This window comes from Meles meles, chromosome 3, assembly GCF_922984935.1.
Source record: "Meles meles chromosome 3, mMelMel3.1 paternal haplotype, whole genome shotgun sequence".
Taxonomy (NCBI): Eukaryota; Metazoa; Chordata; class Mammalia; order Carnivora; family Mustelidae; genus Meles; species Meles meles.
The window spans coordinates 57,557,204-57,584,107 of NC_060068.1; the positions used below are offsets into that span (position 1 = coordinate 57,557,204).

General features: G+C 36.1%; 1 protein-coding gene across 4 annotated transcripts; it reads left to right on the plus strand.

Annotated features, from left to right (window-relative positions):
• The first annotated feature begins 85 nt into the window (after positions 1-85).
• GIN1 (gypsy retrotransposon integrase 1) lies at positions 86-25,589 on the plus strand. 4 transcript variants are annotated; one of them, XM_045998695.1, is made up of 8 exons: positions 86-175; positions 7,920-8,065; positions 10,109-10,302; positions 12,232-12,537; positions 17,547-17,738; positions 17,837-18,013; positions 18,690-18,975; positions 23,737-25,589. In XM_045998695.1, the coding sequence occupies exons 2-8, from the start codon at positions 7,927-7,929 to the stop codon at positions 24,009-24,011; spliced, it is 1,569 nt and encodes a 522-aa protein (XP_045854651.1). In that variant the 5' UTR covers positions 86-175; positions 7,920-7,926; the 3' UTR covers positions 24,012-25,589. The 4 variants fall into 4 exon arrangements, with proteins under 4 accessions (XP_045854651.1, XP_045854652.1, XP_045854653.1 ...); XM_045998696.1 differs by lacking the exon at positions 17,837-18,013; XM_045998697.1 differs by lacking the exons at positions 86-175; positions 10,109-10,302 and having other exon boundaries at positions 7,939-8,065.
• Positions 25,590-26,904: the final 1,315 nt, after the last annotated feature.

Below are 26,904 nucleotides of genomic sequence, written 5' to 3' on the forward strand. Positions count from 1 at the left end.
CGGGTCTCACACAGAAACCTCACCGGGCGGAACGCTTTCCGGCAAGTGCCAAACGGCCTGCACGGGCCCCATAAGCACACCCCTCTTAAAGGCACGGTAGTTCCGTTTCCGGCAGCACCAGATAAGTCGCGAGAGGAAGCTTAAATCCTGTCGTTTGTGTTTAGGACCACTTTCGGTGAGTGGTCATTCTTGTATGCTTTGTTAGAGGTAGTGGTTTTTAAAGTGAGGCATCACCTGACAGTAATTTCGAAACCATTTGCATCGACTAGTTTAAGGACGCGTTTAATTGACCGCGGAGATTGCGCAGGCGCTCTTGGAGAGAGAGGGCCTCACTTGGGCGTTGCGGTGTCCCGCGCCCGCTGAATTGAAAAGGGGCGAGTTCTGTAGTCGGGCGTGGGGTAGTGCTTCGTCTGTGGGACCGAGTTTTACTTCAGATTGTTTGGCTGATCAGGCTATGTTTTGCTGGACCTTGCCCTTAAGAATTGATTAACGAGCCATTCAAACTCGCTGGAAATGCTCTCCGATAGTAAAGTAGCGTCCGAGACCGCGAGCAGGTTGACCGCCGCAGTTGGCAGACTCTGAAGAATTCTCCCACTTGACTTTACCATCGTTGTCGTTTGATCTGGAATATTGCCCTTTGCCCCCAAATTAAAATTTCCTTCGGCGGGGAAAATTGCTTGTTCAAGGGAGAATCTTGTCCGGTAGTGTAGTTTAAAAGGAAATGAACACTACCTCAGTGTGGGTTTTCCTCAAATGAGCGTTTCTGGGCCAAAGTAGAGAAACCGTGTTCAAAATGGAAATTCATGTATCACACGTGACTTTACGTGTATGCTTCTGGAAGTGAAGGCATTTTGGTTAAACGAATTTGTAGGTTGAAGTGAAGCAGATTAGAAGTGTTCCGGTGTAATTAGTTTTCCCATTCTTAGACATTACAAAAATTGTTTTCCTCTTTTTCTCAATGATTAGACTAAATCAGAAGTAAAAATTCTGATCACAAGTTAATATGTCTCTTGAAATATTGCAAAATTTAAGTTTTTAAGCTGGAACACATGGATTTGACAACTTTTTGGAGACTTAAGTTGTTGCCCATGATGGGTTTTGTCCAATTCTTATTTAAAGTGATACTTAACTGCCTTACTTTTTGCATACACAAGATAAAATGAAAGGAATTAAATAACAGATATTTACTCAACTACTTATTGATTTTATTTGACGTTGTCTTAGGGACCTAGCGTTAAAGCTCAACCAAATTTGACCGTGACAGTTCCTCTTGCAAAATTAGACCTTGTAATCAGCCACCCTCACCTTCACCTCCTTTTGTCATCCCTACATATTTAATACGCAAGTACTTCCTTAACACAAATTCTTAAAAATAAGGACTATTTAAAGAAGGATTAATCTTTATTTTTATAACTTAAACTGCTTAATTCTCACTTGTAAATGATACTTTTTTTTTTAAGATTTTTTATTTATTTATTTGACAGCGAGAGAGAGATCACAAGTAGGCAGAGAGGCAGGCAGAGAGAGAGAGAAGCAGGCTCCCCGCTGAGCAGAGAGCCAGATGTGGGACTCGATCCCAGGACCCTGAGATCATGACCTGAGCTGAAGGCAGCGGCTTAACCCACTGAGCCACCCAGGCGCCCCGTAAATGATACTTTTGTTTAATATTTGGATATAGGAAGCTACTTGATTTGTGTTTGTTCTACTCTTACAGCTTAAAGCCTGTATTATTTCTGTATATAAATGCCAAATATTAGCAGCAAATTTTTACCTACTTAGATGACTTTCCTTTTTGTGAACTGATTTTTCTTATGTATTTAAGCTTGTGAACCACATTAGACTGTAATCATTATAAAGTGTGCAACTCTTCAGTCTTCTGGCTTTCCTTGTTAGCATTAAAACATAAACATTACCATAAAACATTAATCACCATTAATGAAAACAAGATTTTAAAATCTTTTTCCTTGTAGATAAAGGTTTTGAGTTTTCTATTACTTTGAATAGCTTGATATGAATGATAATAATAAATATTTTAACAATAATTATATATTGAATTACCATTTGCAAGGGACTTTGCAAATCCTTAATCTCACTGATCCTGATATTTATGAAAAAGGAGGAATAAGTATTATTTTCTTTTTTCACACGTGATTACTGAAGCTTAGGTAGCTCATACACCAGAAATTTTGACTCCTAAAAACCATGACTTCTTAGACACACCCTACTTACAGTGCCATATATATGTAAGTGAAGTAATGTTTTCCTGAGTGCAATAACAATTACGTTTGGAACATGTGCTCTTTTTTTTTTTTTAATTCACTGCTATCTTTCCTATGAGAAATGGCAAATAATTCTTTGCTCATTCACAAATATGTGAATGTCTACTGTGTCCCAAACTATGTGAAATGATATAAACATTAAAAATTAATAAGACTTTGTCACTTCTCATATGTAATCTGAATTATTAATTACAAAATCATTTTACAACTTAACTAGAAGAGGCCTGAACCAAGCATTGTGAAATTTGAGGTTGACAATAATGAAGTTATTAGCATAGCAGGGGAAAAGAAGCCATCAGAAAATTTGAAACAACAGAAAACAAGGGTCAGATGTCAGTGCCTCCACTCACTGTGTTGCTTTGAGTAAATTGGATAATCTCTCTGAAACTCTATTTTCTTATCTATAAAGTGGATATACAACTAGTGCCTACTTCATAGGATGTTGTGAGGATCATCACAGTAAAGCATGGTATAAATGTTTAAAATTGCCTTTGCAGTTAATTTAAAAATTCTCCTCTAATTAAAAAAAATTATTCCTTGCCCTTGTAGTTTTGGCTTTTTCAGATGTCATTTAAATAATAGCATATAGTATGTAGCCTTTTGTGTCTGACTTTCTTCATTTAGCATAAAAACATGATTTTTTAGATTAATCCCTATTAAGTATCTTTTTAGTTCGTTCGTTATCAGTGCTGAGTAGTATTTCACCATATAGTTCTACCATGATTTGTTTATCCACTCACCAGTTGCTGAGCATTTGGTTTGTCTTCAGATTTCAGCTGTTAGGAATAAAGCTTCTAGAAACAGCCCCATACACATTTGTATGGACATATACTTTAATTGCTCTTGGGTTAAAACTGTTTTCCAGCATGTTTGTACCATTTTGTATTCTCGTCAGTGAAGCTCTATATCCTTGGTAGTACTTAGTATTGTTAGGTTTTGTTTCTTTTTTGTTTTTTGGTTTTTTTTTGCCATTTTGATAGATGTATAGCAGTATTTTAACTTTGTTTTTTTAAAATGTCTGGTTATGTTGGGCATATTTTCATGTGTTTATTTGCAAATCATATTTTCTTTGATGAAAGGTCTGTTCAAATCTTTTGCCCATTTTCTAAGTTGATTTGTACCTTATTGAAATTTAAGAATTATTTTTTTTTTTAGATATTACTTATTTATTTGACAGAGAGAGATCACAAGTAGGCAGAGAGGAGGCAGAGAGAGAGAAGGAAGCAGGCTCCCCGCCGAGCAGAGAGCCTGATGTGGGGCTCGATCCCAGGACCCTGGGATCATGACCTGAGCCGAAGGCAGAGGCTTTAACCCACTGAGCCACCCAGACACCCAAGATTTAAGAATTCTTTACAAATTCTTTACAATGATGGGGATGGAGCTAGAGTATTATACTAGAGTATATACTAGAGTATTATACTATAGATACCATCTTTCACTTATACGTGGAATTTCAGAAACAAAACAGATGAACATAGGGAACGAAAAAAAAAGAGAAGCAAACCGTAAGAGACTCTTAACTGCAGAGAACAAACTGAGGGTTGATGGAGGGAGGAGTGTGGGAGATGGGTATTCAGGAGGGCACTTGTGATGAGCACTGGGTGTTATATATATTGATGAACTACTAAATTCTACACCTGAAACCAATTTTACCATATATGTTAACTAACTAGAATTTAAGTGAAAACTTGAAAGAAAGAAGAGTTCTTTATAAGTTCTGAGTACAAGTTTTTTATTATATTTGTATACTGCAAATATTTTCTCCCAGCTGTTATTATTCTTTTCACTTTCTTAACATTGCCTTTAAAAGTACAAAAGTTTTTTGGGGAGCCTGGGTGGCGCAGTTGATAAAGCATCTGACTCTTGATTTCAGCTCAGGTCATGATCTCAGAGTCATGGGATCAAGCCCCTGCAATGAGCTTCATGCTGAGGTGGTTTCTGCTTGAGATTCTCTCCCTCTGCCCTCTCCCCCTGCTCCTGTTCTACTTCTCCCTCCTCTCGCGTGTGTGCTCTCTCTCTCTCTCTCTCTCAAACAAATAAATAAATAAATCTTTAAAAAAATAATAAAAGAACAAAAGGTTTTTGGTTTTTTATTATTTAGCGTTGTATTCCCATAACCTAGTGCATATAAGGATTTAAGGACTTGGTAAGTGAATGAACAAATAAAAAGTTACATGGATGAAAGGCCTGACAACTGCAGCAGTGAGTAAAACATAGGAGGTTCTACAATGATACAAAAAAGTCAGGAGAGCTTGTGATCGCTTCAGATTCAGACATCATGGAAGGCTTGCTTCAGTGAGGCACTAGAGATTTATTTTGAAAAATGGTTAAGACTTAATCAGATAGGGGCACCTAGGTGGCTCAGTTGGTTAAGCATCTGCCGTGGACTCAGGTCATGATGCTGAGTCCTGGGATCTAGCCCAAGTTGGGTTTCCTGCTCAGTGGGAAGTCTGCTTTTTTCTCTCTCTAATAAATAAAATCTTTTTAAAAAAAGATTTACTCAGATAGAATTGGAAGGATAAACCATTCATGGGGAAAATGTTGACATAAACCAAGGTACAGAGAGTGGTTGGGATGTGGGCAAAGGCATGTAAAGAAGATAAGAGATGAAACAGCTTGTTTTGTGTCAGGTTGTAGAGGCTTGGCTAAATAGTTCAGACTTTGTCAGTAAGCAGTGGAGACGGCCAAAGACGGCCAAAGGCAGTATTTTAATAGTGTCTACTCTGTCTAATAATTGATTTGGAAGATAAAAATATTATGCTTAGGACAATGAATAGTTCTAAGTTTCAAGGTAACTGTCAAACAAATAAGCAACTCTTTAAGTGTTCTCTTCTTTACTAAGACAAACAACCCTTATATAACACACTTGTGAGATACAAAAATATGTGGAAATTTTCTGATTTTTATGTCTTCCACCATTAGAAGAGTCCACTCTACGTTAATGACAAAAAACAAACAACAAAGCCAAAATCCTCAGAGAACTCAGTCTTCAAAATTTTGTTTATTGATTTCTTCTATTCCTTGAACTCTTGTACTACGCTCTTGCTCTGAGGAGCAAAATTCCTCTATTTTGATGTATTTTCAGTTCTTCAAAAGTTAAGGGTTTGAAAATGGAAAGGTTAATTTCAGAGAGTAGACTTTCTGAACATGAATCTTTGTTCATGTATTTTAGGTAGGACAGCCAGGAGTATCCTAATAGCACAGATGCTTGAATGTACTGAGGGCTTTATCTTATATTGAGTAATTAGAGAAAAGATTTTCTGGTATCCCCAGTGCTATAGACTGAATGTTTGTGTATTCTCTCCCCCATACCCCCGCTCCTGCAAATCTGTATGTTGAAATCCTAACCACCAGTGTGATGGTATTAAGAGGTGATGCCTTTGAAAAGTGATTAGGTCATGAGGATGGAGCCCTCAAGAATGGAATTAGTGCCCCTCGTTTTTGTTGTTGTTGTTGTCATTGTTTTAAGTAGTCTCCATGCCCAGTGTGGAGCCCAATGCAAGGCTTGAACTCATAACCCTGAGATCAAGACCTTAGCTGAGATCAGGAGTTGGTACTTAACAGACAGAGCCACCCAGACACCCTAGAATTAGTGCTCTTTTAAAAGTGATGTCAGAGAGCTCCCCAGCACCTTCTGTTATATGAAGACAAAGCAAAGAGGTAATCTATGAAGCAAGAGGCAAGCTTTCACCAGACATTGAATCTAACAGCTTGTGCTTAGACTTTTCAGCCTCTAGAACTGTGAGAAATAAATGTTTGTTGTTAATAAGACACCCAGTCTATGGTATATTGTTAGAGCAACCCAAGTGGACTAAGACACCCTGGAGAATTGTAGGGGACAGTTGGGGGAACTTAAAAGATAGAAATTTTTAAGTATAAGGGGAAAATAATGGACATCACTGTAGTTTATGGAGAAATTCATGTTGTCCAATAGCCAGTTTTTTTTTCTACTGGTTACAATTACCCATATCCCTCTGTGTTACGGGACCTGTATTTTCTCATAAGGTGTGCGAGTTTGGTGTTTTGCTCCTGGAGGCTTTTTAATAGGCCTGAAAATGCTTCTTCCCTTTTCTTTTTAAGGTCCTTCAGGTTTTTGCAACCTTTACTGATCTCTGAAAGGAAGGCAATAAAGGATTTTATCTTATTTGTATAAACCATATCTTCCTCCAGATACTATGCTCAGCAGCTGGCTAGGATGGAATGTTTCAAGGTTTTCTTTTAGATGATTTAGAACATTGTTGATTCCAAAGCCACTCATAGAAAACCATAATTTGGGGTTGGTCATATATTTAAAGAATATAGACCCTAGTGATTTAATCTAAAATGAGAAACAGCAGGGATGCCTAGCTGACTCTGTGAGCAGAGCATGTGACTTTTGATCTGAGAGTTGTGGGTTTGAGTCCCATGTTGGGTATAGAGATTACTTAAAGATAAAATCTTTAAGAAATAAAATGAGACAGGACAGTTCTTTCTCTCCCTTGGACATGGAAGAGCTTGTGTCAGTGTACCTTAGAGTTGAAAATAGGATAAATGATTTTTGCTTGCTGGTTTGTTTTAAGAGTTGAGGAGGTTTAATACAGAGCTAGAGTTAGAGGCAGGCAAATGGATAGGTCGACCAGAATAGTCTGTATTCCCTACTTGATTCACCAGTTTCCCTAAAATGAAAATTGATGAAGAGTGTAAGTTTGCCACAGAATCATTTGGCAGGGGAAAAACTGTATTGAGGATGACAAAGTAAAGGCATCAAGAGGTCTTCTGTGACAGATGGGATGGGTGGTAGGGGTCAGTCTCTCAGGGCACAGTAGCAGGGAAAGAGAGGCCAAAAGATTGATCTGGAAGGGTGGGGGTGGTGGCAAACAGAATAATCTGCACAGAACAGTTTCTTTCACCTAAAAATATGAAAGGGGCTTTTTTCTTTTTAACTTACTGGTTTCTCATATAATTTATGGTCTATAATAGACAAATTTTATTTTGTTTTGTTTTTGCCAGTACGGCTAGACTTTTCTTTATAACATAGGTAGAGTATGTACAGAACCAAAAGTCATTTCTGTTCAAGAAAAAGCAGCTTGTATATAGTTCAGAAGAGTATATGAGACCTGGCATAACTAAGTATCTTTTCTGTCATTTATCATTTAAACATTTCCAAAATAGATCTTTTTCATAAATTACTTAAGGGGCATTTTTTTTTTTTTCACTTCGCAATGACCATGAATATATTTAGAAGGAAAAAAAAAACCGATTTCTCCCCTTTATAATCTATCATGTATTTAAATGTCATGCAACAGAACCATTCTATGTAAGTAAGATTTCGATTGATGGTAGTGAGAGACTTTAAGCAAAACTTTTTGAAGTGTAATCATTTATTTTGTTTTTTCCCAGTATGTGGAAAATTTTCAGCATTTCTTTTCACATGGAAGGAGACAAGATAATGTGTTATGATGTGTCTCAAAAATAGCTTTTGAATATTTTAGTTCACATACACCACACAGTTCCTTTTCTGTACTATATTTATCTCCATCACAGATAATATTCCGGGAATGTTCAATTCATATGTAAGCAGAAATGTGACAGAAGCCTGAACCGAAATAGCAACTGAATGAACTTAGCATTCAAATTATATCTTTAAATACCTTTACCTAGGTTCATCATGGTCCGTAGTGGAAAAAACGGTGACCTTCATCTTAAACAGATTGCATATTATAAACGAACTGGTGAATATCATCCAACTACACTACCAAGTGAAAGAAGTGGCATAAGAAGAGCAGCAAAAAAATTTATCTTCAAAGGTAACACTGGGGCACCTGCATGGCTGGGTTGGTTAAGCATCTGACTCTTGATTTTGACTCAGGTCATGATCTCAGGGTCGTGAGGTGGAGCCCGGTGTGGGGCTCTGTGCTGGGTCTGGAGTCTCTTTAAGATTCTCTCTCCCTCTCCCCCTCCCTGTCACCTTACCCCCGCTCATACACACACTCTTCCTCTCTGTCTCTAAAAACGAAGGAAAGAAAAAGAAAATAAACAAAGGTAACATGTATGCCCCAAATCTTAAGTGTAGAGTTAATATAGATGATTTTCCATGTGTACTTTGTGGAGTTCAGAGAATTTTCTGCAGTAACTGGTTGTTGCTTAACAATTACCAGCGAAGGGGCGCCTGAGTGGCTCAGTGGGTTGAAGCCTCTGCCTTCGGCTCAGGTCATGATCCTGGGGTCCTGGGATCGAGCCCCGCATCGGGCTCTCTGCTCAGCAGGGAGCCTGCTTCCTCCTCTCTCTCTGCCTGGCTCTCTGTCTACTTGTGATCTCTGTCAAATAAATAAATAAAATCTTTAAAAAAAAAAAAAAACAATTACCAACGTAATTGATGATGACACTCAGTCAAAAGCAAAATAAAAATTCCAGTGAAGCTAACTGAATACCAGTAAGCATGAAAAGGACATTTTAAATCATAGAAAATGATAACCATGGCAAAAAAATAAAAAACACTCACTTAAATTAACATCTCATGCTTTTGTCCTCAGGTAGTTTCTACTTTAATGGCATTTTCTAGCACTTATGTCACTATCGATGAAGAACTTATTTGATGCTGATATGAAAATATTGACATTAACTTTTTACTGTATTTATTTCTGTGGTCCCTCTGCCATCAGATATTTTCAGGATCACATTCATTTTTGGATACTTAATCCCCCTGAATGGATTAAATATTTGAAAGGTAGTAGATGTTGAAAGATTATGGTAATTTTTCCTTCTTTCTCCTCTTCCTTCAAAGGGAAGAGGCGTTTGCAATGAAATAAGCCAGAAGTTAGGTTGCCAAAGGACTAAATGAATGTTGGTGCTATTAATTAATGGAAGTTTTTCCTCTAGGTACAAAATCAGGGGACTTTAAAATAATATATAAATACTTCCTCGTATCTCTGTGTATACCCCGTCTTATATACTTCATAAGTACACCTCTTAAGTCTTAGTAAAGTTATGATTCATTCATTCACTTATTTATTTAAACATTTATGCAACAAATGTTTACCAAGTTCCTACTGTGTGTCAATCACATTTTAGGCCTTAGGGGTAATACATGGATGAATAAGGTAGATAAGATTCCTGCCCTTAAGTTGCTTACCTTCTAATTCAAGGAAGGAATGTTTCACTCAGCATATGCTTAATTAAACACTAGTAACTTAGTGCTGTATTTTGGAATTTGAATAGCTATTTCATCCACACTGGAGAGAGAGAGTGATTTTTTTCCCCACCTCAATTGCTTTCCAGCTATGGATTCTTCTCAGGTACCCTCCAGAGGAAAACAGAGAACTATCTTAAGGATAAAGGTTCTCTTGCTTTCCTGCTTTACACTTCCCACCTCCTGTTCAAATCTAGAAAAACTTAACAGCATGAGTGCTTATAAAAATGTAAGTTATGTTGAAATACTATTTTGAAAAATTCTGTTCCAGAAGTTGCTTATCTATGCATAATTCATCTGCTAATTCATGCCATTTTTAAGGGGTGCCTGAAAGTATTTTTCCAGTTTGAGTACTCCTATAAAAAGATAATTTCATACTCCTGTAGTTATCACATGTTTTGGTAAAAAAACTAGCTCCACTGGTATGGATAGCTACAAAATTACAGCAACTAGTGATCCTCCTACATAACAAGCAAACATAACAGCTGAGAACCTTTCAGGTTGTATGTATGCATTCATTACAAATAAGTATTCTGTCTTAGAGGGGAAAAGATTTTAAAAAACCATAATGGTTTGATGGTAAGGCCATGATTAGATTATCTTAAAACTATATTGATCTCTAAAAATTGCAATAGTATCTTTTTGTTATTATTTATTCCAGAAAAAAAGCTGTTTTATGTTGGAAAAGACAGAAAACAAAATCGTTTGGTAATTGTTTCAGAAGAAGAAAAAAAGAAAGTCCTAAGAGAATGCCATGAAAATGACACGGGAGCTCATCATGGCATATCCAGGACCCTTACTCTAGTGGAATCCAATTATTATTGGACTTCTGTGACCCATGATGTCAAACAGTGGGTATGGCTTATATATTAAGAATATTTTAAATAATATCTTTGTAGTAGATATCCAGAATTCATTATTGCTTCAGATTTACTCTGGATATTACCTCTTGTTAAGTACTTTTTCTATGGGTAGTGTTTGTACAAAAACATTTAAAAGGAGTTTTATTTCCCACCAAAATTCTCCTTCAGGGTGCCTGGCTCTTGATTTCAGCTGAGGTCATGATCTCAGGGTTGTGAGACAGAGCCCCACTTTGGGCTCTGCACTGGGCATGAAACCTGTTTAAGATTCTCTCTCCCTCTTCCCCTCCTTACCCCCCCTCAAAAAAAAAAAAGAAATCAGGTTTTCAAATTCTCCTTTAGAATCACTAAAGCAGGGGCGCCTGGGTGGCTCAGTGGGTTAAACCACTGCCTTCGGCTCAGGTCATGATCCCAGAGTCCTGGGATCGAGTCCCATATCGGCCTCTCTGCTCGGTGGGGAGCCTGCTTCTCCTGCTCTCCCTCTCTCTCTGCCTGCCTCTCTGCCTACTTGTGATCTCTGTCTGTCAAATAAATAAAATCTTAAAAAAAAAAAAAAAGAATCACTAAAGCATAATTTGAACTAAAAGAGTATTTAAAATTTTGAAAAACAGCATATTAAAATAGATTATTTAGAACCAGATTTTCATCATTGAACTCTTTTATATTGGCAGAATTCAAATGGAGGTGAAATTCCTTTGACTAAATGATTACCTCTTTGATGGCCATCATTTAATCTCTTCTTGAGAAGAGAATCTGTTTGTAAGTCAGGTCCAGTGTGTGCTCTTATCTTTTGTGCATATCTCATCTTGATGTAGAAAATGTTGAATATGGCAGAGACCCAATACCAACTAAAGTCAAAATCAAGTTGTAAAAATGATGACATTAGTCTGAGTTTTGTAACTTTATAACTTTTTACAACCTTCAGCTTCTTATAGTATATTCATCTAGGAATTCTGGTGTTTTTACTGGTAGGTCATCTGATCCCTACTCCTTCTAGTGTACTCTATATGACTTGGTGTCTATGTGAGATCCTTTTAATAATTATAATAGTACATCAGAAGATTGTCACTTCAGGTGTAAAGAATTAAAGCAACGTTTAAATATTGTTTGTAATACCAGTTTGTTGTCTGTGCAGGTAGACCTCAATATTTGTATTTGCTTTTAGAACCTGCCACACATTTCTTTGATCTTTGTCAGATCTTTATCATTTGAGAATGGATATGATTTTTAGAAATAGAGGTTATTTATGATGAAAGCTAGTATATAATTTGGACAATAAAACTTCTGATTAAAAGTAACTATGCAAAGAGAGTTTATAAAATTTTGTTCACAAGTTGGTTTGAAAGTGGTTTCCAAAGTGGAATTCTAGAAATATGCTGAGCATTGGCACCATCCATATGTTAATCAGTTCTCATCCCACTCACATTAAAAGCTCCATGGCAGCATGGGCTTTGTTTTTGTTCTTTCTATTTTCCTGGGACCTTGAGGAATTTCTGGCATCTCTAAGTATTTTTTGAATAAAATTATGTTTTAGTAAATACCACTGAATAGATCAAAAATCTTTACCTTATAGAAGTTTTGTATATTCAGATACTGACTTAAAAATATAACAAATTTGATATAAGAAATTTGTTTTAAGATTTATTTACATAAAAAATATTTGTTGAATGTAAACTAGAGTGATGGTCAATGTTAATAAGACCCCTTAAAGTAGTCACTGGATTGTAATAGCAAGTAATTACTTGCTTATTATTCTGAACAGAAGGTTTTTATTCTATTCTGAGAATAATCTAAAGGTTTCTCCTTCAAAACGGAAAGTAACTATTAGCCATTTTAATAAAAACATATTTATAAGACTGCTTTTATTATGTTGACTATATAAACATCTATATATCTTTTTTCTTATTGTGTGCCTGTTTTATAGGTATATGCTTGTCAGCATTGCCAAGTGGCAAAAAATACAGTTATTCTAGCACCGAAACAGCACCTTCTGAAGGTGGAGAATCCATGGAGTATAGTTACTGTTGATCTGATGGGCCCATTTCATGCAAGCAACAGAAGTCATGTTTATACTATAATCATGACAGATTTGTTCACAAAATGGGTTGTGATTTTGCCTCTCTGCGATGTTTCAGCATCAGAAATTTCTAAAGCTATTATCAATATATTTTTCTTATATGGACCACCTCAGAAAATAATAATGGACCAAAGAGAAGAGTTCATTCATGAGGTAAGACAAATAATTAGTTAGGTCTAAGAGCATATTTTACTAACCTTTCAGTGCTGTGCACACCTGTGCATTATAGGGTTCTTAGTAAGTTTATATAAATTGGCAAAGATAATTGAAGTTTAATATTGCATAGCACAAAGGTAGCTGGACTGGCAATTAAGAGAGCAGGATTTTTGTATTGATTGTGCAAGTAAGTAATTGTAAATCTGTCTTCAGGTTTCCTAAAACTAGAATGAGGAAGCTGGAGCAAATAATCCTTGTTTACTTCTAGCTTAAAAATTCCATGATTGGGGGTCCCTGGCTGGCTCAGTGGATAGAGCAAATGACTCTTGATCTCAGGGTTGCGTAGAGATTACTTAAAAATAAAATCGTTAAAAAAAAAATTATATGATTGACATATAGAGGGAGAGTTGACTAAGTGGAGAAATATATCATGTTTATGAATGAGAATATTCAATATTGAAAGGTATTGATTTTTCCCAAATCAAAGTAACTTATATAATTAATTTCTAATAAGCATTAATAAGGAGGGAGCTTATTTCTTGCCCTCACCTTTTTACAGATTAAAGTTAACTTGAAAGAATATGCAGGCAAGAATATATGTGAAAATTCTAAAAAAGGAATAGTGACTATGACACTTAAGGCATATTTTAAAATTTTCATAATTAAACAGAGTACTGATATAAACAAAAGTTACAGCCAGACATGTTTAATTCTGTCAACAAGGAATTAAAGCAAGCACATGTAAAATGTGCTACCAGAGAAGCTCATTAGAGACACGGTGCCTAGGATTTTTTTTTTAAAGGTTAATCTTTTTTTTTTTTTTTTAATTATTATTTGAGAGAGAGAGGGAGAGTGCAGAAGGAAAGTAAGATGGAGAAGCAGACTCCTCACTGAGCAGAGAACCCAATGTGGGGCTCAATCCCGGGACCCCGAGATTATGACCTGAGCCAAAGGCAGGCACTTAACCAACAGCCACATAGGTGCCCCTCAGTGCCTAGGATTTTTTTTTTTTTTTTGGTAGCTAGTCACGAAGGTGCCCACTGCCTGGCTTGTACCAAAATTCTAGATTTTTTTTTCCAAAATTCTAGATTTTTAAAGGAAATATGGTGTTCGGCATAAACCACCTTGTTTGTATAGTTTAAGTGCTGTGAGCCACCTATATCAATTAGGGAATGGTGGAAACCCACCCCAAATCCCATTCCTAGCCCTGGGTGGTCCAGTTGGTTAACTCTTAATTTCAGTTGGCTCTTAATTTCACTCAGGTCATGATCTCAGGGTCCTGAGTTTGAGCCCCATGTTGGCTCTGCAGTCAGCATGGAGTCTGCTTGTCCCTCTTTTTATTGCTCCCTCCAGCTCCCATACATCCGCAAGTATGCGCATTCCTTCTCTCTCTCTCAGACAAGTAAATCTGTAAAAAAATAAATGAATAGCAAATGTGGAAAAGTGTTCAAATTAAATAGGAATGAATATTGACAAGACCATTTTGACTTATCTAAAAAACAAAAATAGTAATAATACTTACTTTTTCTCTAGGGAATTGACTGAACATTCCACTTATTACATTATAGGGTGGTGGGATTTCTCTCATCTAGGACTGCTAAGGCACATAGTCAAGAATAACTGCCACGAAGAGACACTTTGATGCATAGCCAAGTTCATAAAAGCAAGCAGTAAAATTGTTGCATTAAAGCTGAGACTTGAATGTGTTCTGTTAACTATGAGATAATCTTGCCTGCCTTGACTGACAGAGCAATGGTCAAAATGAGGCATATGAAACAATCCAGTTTATAGAATAAACAATGTTAGAAGTTCTGCTTATATTTCTTTTTTACCTAATAAATAAGAAAAGAAAAGAAGTTTTGCTAATGGTATGTATAGATGATTAAGAGCATCCCAGATCAACAAGGCAGGTGGTTGTACATCACACATGTTATATGAAGTTATCTTGAGAAAAGAGTAAGAATCCACAACATGTAAGAAGGCAGATGATTGGGGGCTTCTGGGTGGCTCAGTTGTTAAGCATCTGCCTTCAGCTCAGGTCATGATCCCAGGGTCCTGGGATAGAGCCCTGCATTGGGCTCCCTGCTCAGCAGGAGGCCTGCTTCTCCCTCTCCCATTCCTCCTGCTTGTGTTCCTTCTCTCACTGTGTATCTCTCTATTAAGTAAGTAAAATCTTTAAAAACAAACAAAAAAAGAGATGATATATATCACACACACATACATATATATATACAGATGATTGTATATCACACATGATATATGAAGTTATCTTGAGAAAAGAATAAGAATTCACAACATGTAAGAGGTCTTCAGTAATTTCCTTGCTCATTCTTGGTTTTCAGAAGTAGTTGCGTTTCTGAATATCATCTAGTTTCCACCAAACTACTCCTCATAGAATAGCCAGGTGGCTTAAGTTTCTTACAGTGAAAACAAGATAATACAATAATGCAATCACCTGTCAGCCATAAGAAAATGATAGAGCTGACACGTCTACTTAACTTCTGGTACTAGTTCTTTTATAGACATATTAATGAGATGAAAACAAATATGAACTAATTAGATCTGATAGGAAATTGGTCACCTAAAGTCAAAATATCAACAAACTGATTTGAAATACTGATTTGCTTCCACCTTATCTAATGAAAAGCTTCACCCTTAGTGCATAAAGTGCTCAGAGATAAAAATAATGACCGTATGAAGCTATTATGAGTCACCACTTTTTCTGGTTATGTTTAAAGTCATGTGATAATCCAGGTCTTTGGAAATTTTAACAAAAGTAGCAGTAAATGTTTATAAGCCTCTTTTGTGAAGTTTAATAGCAAAAAACTAAAAATCACTGAAGATTGAGAAAATGTGTTCTTTTTGCTGTAATGTAAATGGCTTAAATATTAGCATAATGGTGACAAAATGAAATGGTTTCTTTTGTCAGCAAAGACATACCAAACACTGCTAAAGTGTTGAAATAAGATTAGAATATTACACTGGATGCGTACAGTGTGTGCGTATTACACACAGTTGGATGAAAATACAGATGTTTCAATAAAGGGCATGAACTTTTTGTAAATCTCTGAAGGAAAGAAAAATACACTTTCCAAAGGAAAACTACTTCTTTGATTTTAAAAATATGTCTATGGAAAACCAAAATTGTAACAACTAATGGAATGTCTGGTTTGATGGGAAAAAAAAGGCTCTTGGGTTAGGATATCGGGCTGGCATCCCACAAATGAATTCACTGGATCTTTCCTAGACAGCAGTCTCTTGAAACTAAGAAGTGGTTTGACCCTCTTCCAGAACTCAGTCATTTAAAAGCATTGATTATGACCTCAGATTGAGGCTGACCCAAATGACACCAATTCTCTGAGATTTCTCTCTCTCTCTCTCTTTTGTTTTTAATAATTTATTTTTGAGTAATCTCTACACCCAACATGGGGTTTGAACTTAGAGCCCAAAGATCAAGAGTTGCATGTTCTACCTACTGAGCCAGCCAGGTGCCCCTCTAGGATTTTTTTTTTTTTTCTAGGATATCTTTTTAACTACTCCTGAATTAAAAGATTAAAAGGAGGAATGCCTGGGTGGCACAGTCAGTTAAGCATCCCACTCTTGGTTTCATTCAGGTTTTGATCTCATGATCATGGGATTAGTCCCCTATCAGGTCCTGCATTCAGAACATGGAGTCCGCTTAGGATTCTCTCCTTCTTCCTCCGCTTCCTCCTCCCCCACCAACTCATGCTTTCTCTCAAATAAATAAATAATCTTAAAAAAAAAAAAAGATTAAAAGGAGGTAGCCTAAATTAGTACAAGTATCAGCTAGGAAATGTATTACCTGCAAGTAAGAGAACTCCTTTTGTGCCTAATATATAAACTCCAAAAAGTAAAAGAAGGCTAGACGGTCCAGGATTGGAAGGGTATCCTGAATGTCTTTGGGAACCTATGCTTCTAGCTTTCTCTTCTACCATCTTTGAGATGTGACTCTCAGTCTTAGGTTCACAATATGGCTGCCAGAGGCCATGCCACAAAAATCTGTATTTCAGACAGAAAGAATGGGGAGGACAATAGACAAAAATACCCAGTAGCAGCTGAGTCTACCCAACAACTTTTAACAGCCCAATAACTTCCACTTACATCTTTTTTACCAAAACTATATCACATGACTATTCCTTACCAAGAAGCTTGGGGAATGTGGTTTTGGTTTTGGTGCATTTTTACTAGCTTTACCTCTTTTGTTACTGTGATACTACTTGTCTTCTTACAATTAGGCAACAAGAATACAAACTTTTAAAAGACAAGTTTATTAACCAAAAGTTTACCCAGTTAAAAATAATAAGAAAAAATAATCTGAGGCATAAGGTGGGAAAAATAGATTATTTTACTCTTATTTTACTGCTTATTGTTAGAAGTTTTCTAAATTCATTTTGACTTTTTTTAGGCTCTGCAGATAATAAAGCCACAACAATAATAGTAACATTACAAGTTATAAAGGGCTTAATATTTGCCAATAACTGTTTTAGGTACTTTACAAACATGCATTCATTCAATTCTCAAAAGTCCTGGGTAGGATTTTCCTCATTTTACAGATGAGGAAACTGAGTACACAGAAGTTTAGTTACTTGCCAAAGTCACGTAACTGTTAACTAGATTTGTGACCTAGTGTTTGTTTGAGAAGTTGTCTGCTGAATTAAAATGTTATATGAACTCAGAGTTAGTGTTAAATTCTGTACTTCCATTTCCTTGCTGTACAAAAGTTCTTATATTTAAAAGGGGGTTAATGCGAACTCATGATTGTTGTAAGGTATAATGACAGTAATGTAAAGCATCTAGCGTATTGACCAGTAGATGGTAAGGACTCACTAAATGGTAACTGCTGTTTTAAATACAGTATGTATGTTTTTATATAGAGTAGGTATGGTTCAGTGAAAAAGGCAAGATTCAGAGTCTTTGAAACCATTCAGTCAAGGGAAAAGTAAAATACGAATTTTAAAGTCAACTTTGTTTTATATATTTTTCAGATCAATGTTGAACTGTATGGATTGTTCGGCATGAAGCAAATTGTAATTTCTCATACCTCCCAAACCATTAATCCCACCGAAAGTACACCTAGCACAATCAAAGCAGTTCTTTCTAAACACTGTGCTGACCACCCAAACAACTGGGATGATCACCTATCAGCCATTTCATTTGCATTCAATGTAACTCACTTGGTATGTGTCTTTTTATGATTCTGTAGTTTTGAGTTATGACTGTTGTTTGGCTACATAAATATTTTATTACAAATCCTTGTCCATTTTCCTTAAAATAGGAGCCTCCTAAAAATACACCATTTTTTCAAATGTTTAATCGCAATCCTTATATGCCTGAGACTTCAGATGCTCTTCATGAAGTGGATGGTGATGATACAAGTATGTTTGCCAAAATTCTAGGTGCAATTAAAGAAGCTGATAAAATAATGGAGAATAAGACAACTTCAGCAAGACAGGTGATTCTATTTAATAGAAAACTCTATAGTCTAAAAATTCATGAAGTACTTTAAAAAATTTCAGCATGCACACACACATATGGCATACCATATGATATATTAAGCCAGATTTTTTTTTCCTGTTAAATTCTGCTTTTGTCTTGATTACGCAGTCTGCTTATTAGCTGTAAAATTTTGAGAGGCAGTAATGGGAAAGCTTTGTTCTTTGGAATCCAGTAGAGCTGAATTCATACTCTTGGTCTTGTTGCTTTCCAGTTGTTTGATTTGGGCAGATTACTTAACCTATCTGTTTAACTTCTTTGTAAAGTTGGGATAATGATACTGGTTTTGAAATATGACTTTATTAATTAAATGGTGGGGCATCTGGGTGACTCAGTCATTGAGTATCTACCTTCCGCTCAGGTCATGATCCCAGGGAACTGGGATCGAGCCCTGTATTGGCTCCCTGTTCAGTGGGGAACCTGCTTCTCCCTCCCCGACTCCCCTTGCTTTTGTTCCTTCTCTCACTCGTCTCTCGCTGTCAAATAAATAAACAAAATCTTAAAAAAAAAAAGAATTAAATGGGATTCATGCCTGCTTTGTATTAGCCGTGACCATCTTGTTGTTATCTACATTTACCTTCAAGAAACTACAGCTCTTTCATCCCTTTGTTTTCTGTTTTATTTTGCTCTTATAGTTGGAGAACAGCAATCCTGATGAACTAAATAAAAGCAAGATTATTGTTAAAAAGAAACCAAAGCAATTAAACCCATTTCATTTAAAAGTGGGTCATGAAGTTTTAAGACAAAGGAAAAATTGGTGGAAGGATGGTCGGTTCCAGTCTGAATGGGTTGGTCCTTGTGTCATAGACTATATTACAGAAAGTGGATGTGCTGTTCTGAGAGACAACACTGGGACTAGACTTAAAAGACCTATCAAAATGTCCCATCTTAAGCCCTATGTAAGAGAGTCCAGTGAACAAGGTAAGCATCTGTCAGTTCTGTACATTTTTACTTCCTGTGAATGAGGACGGAAGTTAAAAATAATATAAGAATCCACCCCCAACCCAGCCCAAACCGCTTCTCTCAGTTAGGTTTTCTTTTCCCTTCTCATGTTTATAAGACGTGGTATAGTTTTAGATCTCAGGTATTCTCTTTTATTAGAATAACTCTTCTGAAACTGTCAGGCTTGTAAGAGATCTTATTCTGATTTCTAGTGTACTTTTCACACATTTACTCATAGTTCACGTAGGAGATACTAGACCTGTTTCACAGAAGGAAGAATTACGTCTTCTCAATTTTCACTTTCACAATATTTTGTCACTTTGTGTCTCGGTTTAACATGAGAAAATATCAACTAAGATAAATGATGCCAAAACTAAACATACTATCCAGAATTCTGTTTTGAGATAAATATACTAGGGAACTTTAAAAAAAATGATTAATTTTTATATGTTATGCCATAGTCAGGTCATGATAGATGCAGGGGAGGCTGTAAGGTCGGATGTAATCAAAATGCTGTAAGTAAGGTGCTTTAAGAAGAGGTGATAGCCTGAACAAGGTTGAACTTGACCCCAGATGTGGTTTTGAACAGTCAGAAGGATAGCCTGATTTCGTTTACCCTTTCTTTCAGAGACTAAGAGATAAATTACATTTTTCTATGGCTTTCAGATTAAATCCCATTTAATGGAGACTGTTTTATTTTGTCCTATTGTAACCACTTCCTAGAGTTTCTCTGGGGCAGTTAACTGAGAGGAAGTGAATTGGTACCTCAGCCAGCTAATTTTTCCTATAAAGAAAAATAAAGCATCGATATCCCTTAAATATGAGTAACAATTAATGGAAGGTGAATTTAGTACATTTTTAAACAACTGAGTTATTTAATAGGCATAAGTGAATATTACAAGAAAAATAACAGTATTTAAGCTTACCTTATTTTTTTAGGATAAAGCCCCCCCTCAAGGGGGTTGCTCAGTAAATAGCTCAACTTTGCTTCTGATCTGTATCAAAACTCTCAAGTTAAAAACTCTTAGTACCTTTCCTTCTCCTTGTGACAGTCTGTTTGCTATATTAATAAACTTACCTTGGACTGTTGTAATTCTGAAAGCTCACAGCACCTGTGTTCTCTTTGTTGGAAGATCAGCACTTTCATTCCTTATACTTCTTCTCAGTACTGAGCTGCCCTTTATGATTTCTGCCTTATGTAAGTTAAGTAGGAAAAAAAAAAAAAAAAAAGATTATGTAGGTACATGTTATCCTTTCCTCTCTAGCAAGATTTTCTCCCTAACCTCAACATCCAGGACTCATTGCCTTCTAATGTGTTAGCCTTCCTTACTTAATACAAAATTTACATTTTAAATGTTACTATATCAGGATCTGCTTCAACATTTTGCAATTTGCTCTTGCCAAAGACTTTCTCAGAAAGGAGGCCAAACATTTTGCTACTGCTGCATATTTCAGAACCCAATTGAGTAGAACAGTTTCTAAACAGAGGCAGTCTAATTTTTCCCTCATGCGTGAATTCTATGCAGATATTTCTTCTGGTAGTATAAAGGAAATTACAATATTAGTACTAGTGTACATATAAGGAACTGAGATGGGTAAAATTGTTTTTTCTTTTTAACCAAAGGAAGTGTGATCTGGCCATCCTGGAATCTGGTTCTTGATTACTATTTGTTCCTTATTTTGTGTTTCTTTTCTTTGTAGAAATTCAAAATAAATGTGATTTCTGCCGTCTTTTTCTTTAGTATCACATATTGTCCTGAAAATCTTTACCTCAAAAGCTGATTTTAAAGAGTCTTTGAACTGAATGTAAAGCGAACTAGATGCCTTTGAATGTCTTAAATCCTACTCTTTCATTTGACATAAATTTGGAAGTGGTATAGCCAAAAGAACTATGAATTTGTCTGTCTGTACTTGTCATTGCTACTACCAGCTGCGATATCTTGTAGCTGTGTTAAAGACTCATTCTCCAAAGCAGATAAGCTTCTGTTGCCAACTACTTATCCATTCTTATCTAGAACATAATGTAGAGGGAGCACATTCAGTACTAGGTCTACAGTATTTCTCTCTGCTATTTTAAGCGGGCGTATGTCATTTTGTCCAGTTCAATGCCAGGTACTTTTTCAAGACTAATTATTTTAGTAAGTTTTAGGACATACCATTGTATCTCTTTGTAATCATAATGTTCCCCTCTGAAAAGGAAAATATACTGACTCATTATTCTACCCAATAAAGATTTTGAGCAGTTTTATTGTTTTGTTTTGGGAAGGAGTTTTGATAGATTTCCTGATTGCCCTTCACTGTTTCTGAGATGGTTTTCTTATTTCATAAGTTTCCTATTGATACCGTAGCAAATTATCATAAATTTAATGGTTTAAAACACATTCTACAGTTCTATAGCTTAGAATTCCAGCATAGATAGGTCTAATGGAGCTAAAATCAGGCATTGCTGGGGCTGTGTTCCTTTCTGGAGGCCCCCAAAAGAACCTATTTCCTTGCCTTTTCCACCTTTTAGGGACTGCCCACACTGCTTGGCTTGTGGTCTCTTGCCTCTGTCTTCAAAGCCAGCAATAACAGGTTGAGTCTTCCTCACATCACAGTTACTGCAGCCTTCTCTCTTCCCCGTTCCACAGTTAAGGACCCTTGTCCTTGGGCCCACCTGGATAATGCAGGATAATCTTCCTACTTTCGGGTCAGCTGGTTATCAACCTTAATTCCATCACTTCTCTAATTCTCCTTTGTCATGTAAGGTAATGCATTTACAGGTTCCAGGGAGTTTTAGTACATTAACATCTTTCAGGACCCATTATTCTCTCTACCACAGTTATGGTCTGCATTCATGAAACAAAACAAATCTTAGTTCTTTATTTATCCATGCTTTTGTTTTCATCATAGTATGTATATCTTACCATCTTTTTCAATCTAATTACTACTTTTGCATGAATAAGAATTGGTGGGGTAAACTTTGGAAAATCTCTCAAAACTAAAATACCAAGTATAGTCTGCCTGATGAAGAACAAAATGTGCAAAACTAAATGTCCATACACCCCCAAGTCCACTTAGGCCATCTGTGGGTAGAAAGCAGCATGGCTTTGACCTTTTTAAGTTTTTAAATCAAAAGTTCTTAAGTGTGTAAATTTACAGGATTGGAATAGGTTCATTGAGCTTTTCACATACTAGTACGAAAATGGGTAGAATAAGATTGTGTTCTTGGGTTTATTAGGAAATTTATCTGCTCTGAGAAACTTTCCTTGACTTCTAATCTAATGGACAATTAATCTTCCTCTTGCTATTTCTTGAACCTAAAATTTGAGGGTTCTTTAAGCTATTAAAATCTTAGAATCATTAATGTTTTGGGAGAAAATCCAGAAATAGAAGGCAGGGGTCCAAGAAGTTAATCATCTATGGTGGAAGAGTTCCTTGTTGTAATGAATTAAAATATCAGGTAGGGAGGAATCCTTTTATATACACTAAACTTATTTTTATAGATGCTCCTGTTTTGCTGTCAGTTTAACATTCATATGAAGCATTTTTTTTTTCCTGATAGTAATGATAAATTTGCTCAAAACAGAACCAGATGCTGACAAAGGGAATTCTTTGGCATGATTCTTTGGTATGATTTTAGCTCCACCTGAAAAGTTCATGAACATTTTGTTATTAAATAAGCTAAGCATTTTTTTTTAAAGATTTTATTTATTTATTTGACAGGCAGAGATCACAATTAGGCAGAGAGGCAGCAGAGAGAGAGGAGGAAGCAGGCTCCCTGCCGAGCAGAGAGCCGATGTGGGGCTCGATCCCAGGACCCCGGGATCATGACCTGAGCCAAAGGCAGAGGCTTTAACCCACTGAGCCACCCAGGTGCTCCAAATAAGCTAAGCATTTTAAACTGAGTACTTACATATAAGCCTGCTTACTTACCTATATCATATCAGTCTGACACTAGTAACTGTCATGTAAGCCTGATGCTTCATCTTCATCTTAGTTTATAATTTCATATTATAAACAACTCAATACTATTGTCCTAATTATAAACAACTTGACATTATTGTTCTAATATGGATTCTTTGAAGATTAAAGTTACAAATGTAACAATTTAATTTGTTAAATATCTTTCAGTATCCCGTTAATTGACTCAGAGGTGCCTTGCAAAAGTATATAAAGCCTATCATCATCAAAAGCAGAGTTTTATAACTTTGCTTGTAATCTTCACCATAATCTTCAACCACTTCTACCACATCACATATACCTGCCAAAGACAGATCAAGAGAACAGGAAAAGTTGGCTCTTTTAAAATCTTTGGTCTGGGGCACGTAGGTGGCTCAGTGGGTTAAGGCCTCTGCCTTCAGCTCGGTCATGATCTCAGGGTCCTGGGATCGAGCCCCGCATCGGGCTCTCTGCTTGGCGGTGAGCCTGCTTCCCTGCTCTCTCTCTGCCTGCCTCTCTGCCTGCTTGTAATCTCTGCATGTCAAGTGAATAAATATACTCTTTAAAAAAATAAAAAATAAGTAAAATAAAATCTTTGGTCTTTCCCAAATTCTATATATATGAACTGTCAAATGTATGTACGATTTTATTTACCTTTTGACATGTATATTTATTTAGCAGATAGGAGAACCCGCCAGATGTTAATCTTATAGTTAATTTTTATTACTTGGGATTTTGTCCTCATTTTACACTGTTTAATTTTTAAATGATGTTTAATTGTAATTCTAAAAGGTGAATTTATGATGTTTCTTCTTTCAGACAGTCTATATCTCTTACAAGGCTCAGTCGTGGCAGATCATGACTACATTGGATTGCCTGAAATTCCAGTTGGAGCATACCAAGCAAATATTCTGGTAGAAGATGCAACTATTGGCGTAGTCGATAATGAATTACTCACATCAAGCAAAGATCGTGAACTGTTAGAGTTTAGAAATGCCAAAATCTCTCCATTAATAGAAGATCATAGTACTCTTGAAAAGCAGACTTTCAGTCTGTTGGACTCTTCAAACCAAGTCCTTGAGTACTTAAGTTAGTAAATACCAAAATTCACGTAAAGTGCTTGTTTAAAAAGTATAACTCCTTGAATCTTTATCTTTTCCACTTAAAAAAAAAGTTGTATAGAAGTGTCTTGCCATGCTCTGAATGACTAAATCCTGAAGGTTTATTTTATAACTATTAATTTATCTAAACTTGTGTCATGTTTGAGTGTCAGTACATATATATAAAGACAAAGGAAGCATATAATATATGAAACCCACTTTTTCTTATGAAAATAGAATAAGCAAAGTATGATTGCTTCTTACGAAGGAAACTAAATTCCAGCTCAAGACTGTCAGATCTTTCTCTGGTATTGGTACCATGTTTTCAGTTTAAAAATTTTTTTGGATTATTTCTCCCCTTTAAAAAATAAGTTTGAACTACCTAGAATGGGCTTAATAAATATTTATTCAACTGTAACAGTGAATTAACTGAAGTTTGTTTCTGTGTCATTGGAACTTTCAAAAATAATATTGTAGGAAAGAATTTAGAGTTGTTTAATGGGCTCTTATATGACATTGATAATTTCACCTTTTAGGCTCATAATTTGCATCTGAATCTATATATTGGTTTGAAAACATTTGTGCATTTCCATAATACATATTAAAGTCAAAAGTACCCATTAATAAAATTTTTTTCTGCCAGTCTTAAGTAAATACTAATGATAAAATATTATCAGGTTTTAAACTATAAGCTCTATGATATTTATAACTTTATTCAACAAATATTTGTTAGAAAGCAATTTGAAGAATACTGTGAGAAAATTAAAGGATGAGTTAGATGTGTGTCTTATCTTCATATGGGGCTTACAGTCTGGTAAGGATTATAGGCCAATATAAGCCATGTATAACACAAGTTACAAATTACATGCTAAATTCCGTTAGAGAAGTACAAATAATACACCTAGGGAGTAAAAAAAGAAAGAAGTTATTTCTAGATAGAGAACTTAGGTTTATCCTTAGAAGGATTAGAAGGATCGTTTGAGTTTGACCTTGAAGAATGCACAGGATGTGATGAGAGGGTACAAAAGAATTAGAGGAAGAAAAATGAACAGGGACAGAACAAGTATTGTAGTGATTCACAGAAAGCTTTTTGTTGTCTGCAGTGCCTCAGGTGTAAGGTGATGTAATAAGGTATGGGAAAATAAAGCTGAAAAGGGAAGTAGGAAAGCTAGTGGAGGGCTTCAAATACTGTTACGGATTGAATTGTGTACCTCCAAATTCCTGTGTTGAAGTCCTATATGCTGGTACTTCAGAATGTAACTTCATTTGGAAATAGAGTTATTGCAGATGTAAACATTAGTTAAGATGAGGTCATACTGCAGTAGAATAGGGTCTTAATCTAATATGACTGATGTCCTTATAAAAGGAAGAAGTTTAGGCATAGACTCAAGGATAGTGCCATGTAAAGAAGAAGGCAGGGATTTGGGTGATGCTTCTATAAGCCAAGGAATGCCAAAGATTACCATTTAATCACCCAGAACTAAGGAAGAGGCATAGAACGGATTCTTCCTACAGCCCTCAGAAGGAATCATCCCTGTCAACATCTTTATCTCAGATTTGTAGCTTCCAGAACTGGTGAGGCAATAAATAACCTTTTTTATAAGCAACCAAGTTTGTGGTACTTTGTTTTGGCAGCCCTAACAAAGCAATACAATGCCTAGCTACCTTTTTTTTTTTTTAATTTTCTGAGGATTTTTTAAAGTTTGTGTTTGGATTTTGGGTTGGTTTTTTACTTCTTGTTTTGTTTTATTTAATGTAAGCTCCACACACAACATAAGGCTTAAATTAAACTCAGTACCCCAAATGAAGAGAGTCGAATGCTCCTGCAACTGAGCCAGCCAGGAGACTCTGTTGAAGGTTTTTGTATAGGGAAGTGTCATGATCAGAACTACATTTTAGGAAGTTTCATCTGGCAGCTAGTACGTTAGAGGAAGAGAGAAGGAAAGAATGGGCATCGTCATTGATAACAATTTTGCAGTGATGATGAGTGATGGGAACCTAAGCTATGCTGGTAGCATTATTAATGAATAGAACATGGCTTAAGACCTATAGAATATCTCACATTTTATGTATCAACCATACTGAATAGTGATAGGATACCAAAAATGGAGACCTGAGATACTGCAATTACTCATTTAAGAAGAAAGATTATGTTTAATATAGGCTAGAGGATAAATGATTGGAGGAAAAAAATACCAATCTGGAGCTTTATCTTATACCATAGACCAAGTAAATTCCAGGTAGGATTCTCGAAAGAAACCTTAAAGCATAGTTGTCCCAAATAGTGATATCTGTCATGTTCCCATCAACAGATCAAAGTTCATGATGGAGTCATATTGGACTCTCTATGGTAAATATAATTGGGTAAGTGTTCTTAGCTCAAATGAAGTAACTTTCCCTCAGTTGTCATCTCGTTAAAAATCAGCCTCTTTTTCATTATAAGAGGGTGATTAGTAATGAGTCTTTTATAATTACAATTTCTAAGCACTGTAAAAAAAATTCTGCTTCAAGTAGTTTCTGATCAAACAGATCTTTATCCTGTGTGCATGGATCATGATAGACTCTTAGTGACTAAACATAATGAAACTTTTATTTCTTAGCCACCATTCTTTTTTTTTTTTTTTTTTTAAAGATTTTGTTTATTTATTTGACAGAGATCCCAAGTAGGCAGAGAGGCAGGCAGAGAGAGAGAGGAAGAAGCAGGCTCCCCCCTTGAGCAGAGAGCCCGATGCGGGGCTCGATCCCAGAACCCTGGGATCATGACCTGAGCTGAAGGCAGAGGCTTTAACCCACTGAGCCACCCAGGCGCCCCTCTTAGCCACCATTCTTAATGGTTTGGTTCCATTTGTATCCTCCAAGATGCAAGCTGAGAGAGCCTCACCTGTGG

Excerpts from the sequence above, each read along its gene's own strand:
- GIN1 (XM_045998695.1), top strand. The coding sequence starts at position 7,927 with ATGGTCCGTAGTGGAAAAAACGGTGACCTTCATCTTAAACAGATTGCA. Across the intron at positions 8,066-10,108 it reads AAAAAAATTTATCTTCAAAG|AAAAAAAGCTGTTTTATGTT; the intron begins GTAACACTGGGG and ends TATTTATTCCAG. Across the intron at positions 18,976-23,736 it reads AAGAGAGTCCAGTGAACAAG|ACAGTCTATATCTCTTACAA; the intron begins GTAAGCATCTGT and ends TTCTTCTTTCAG.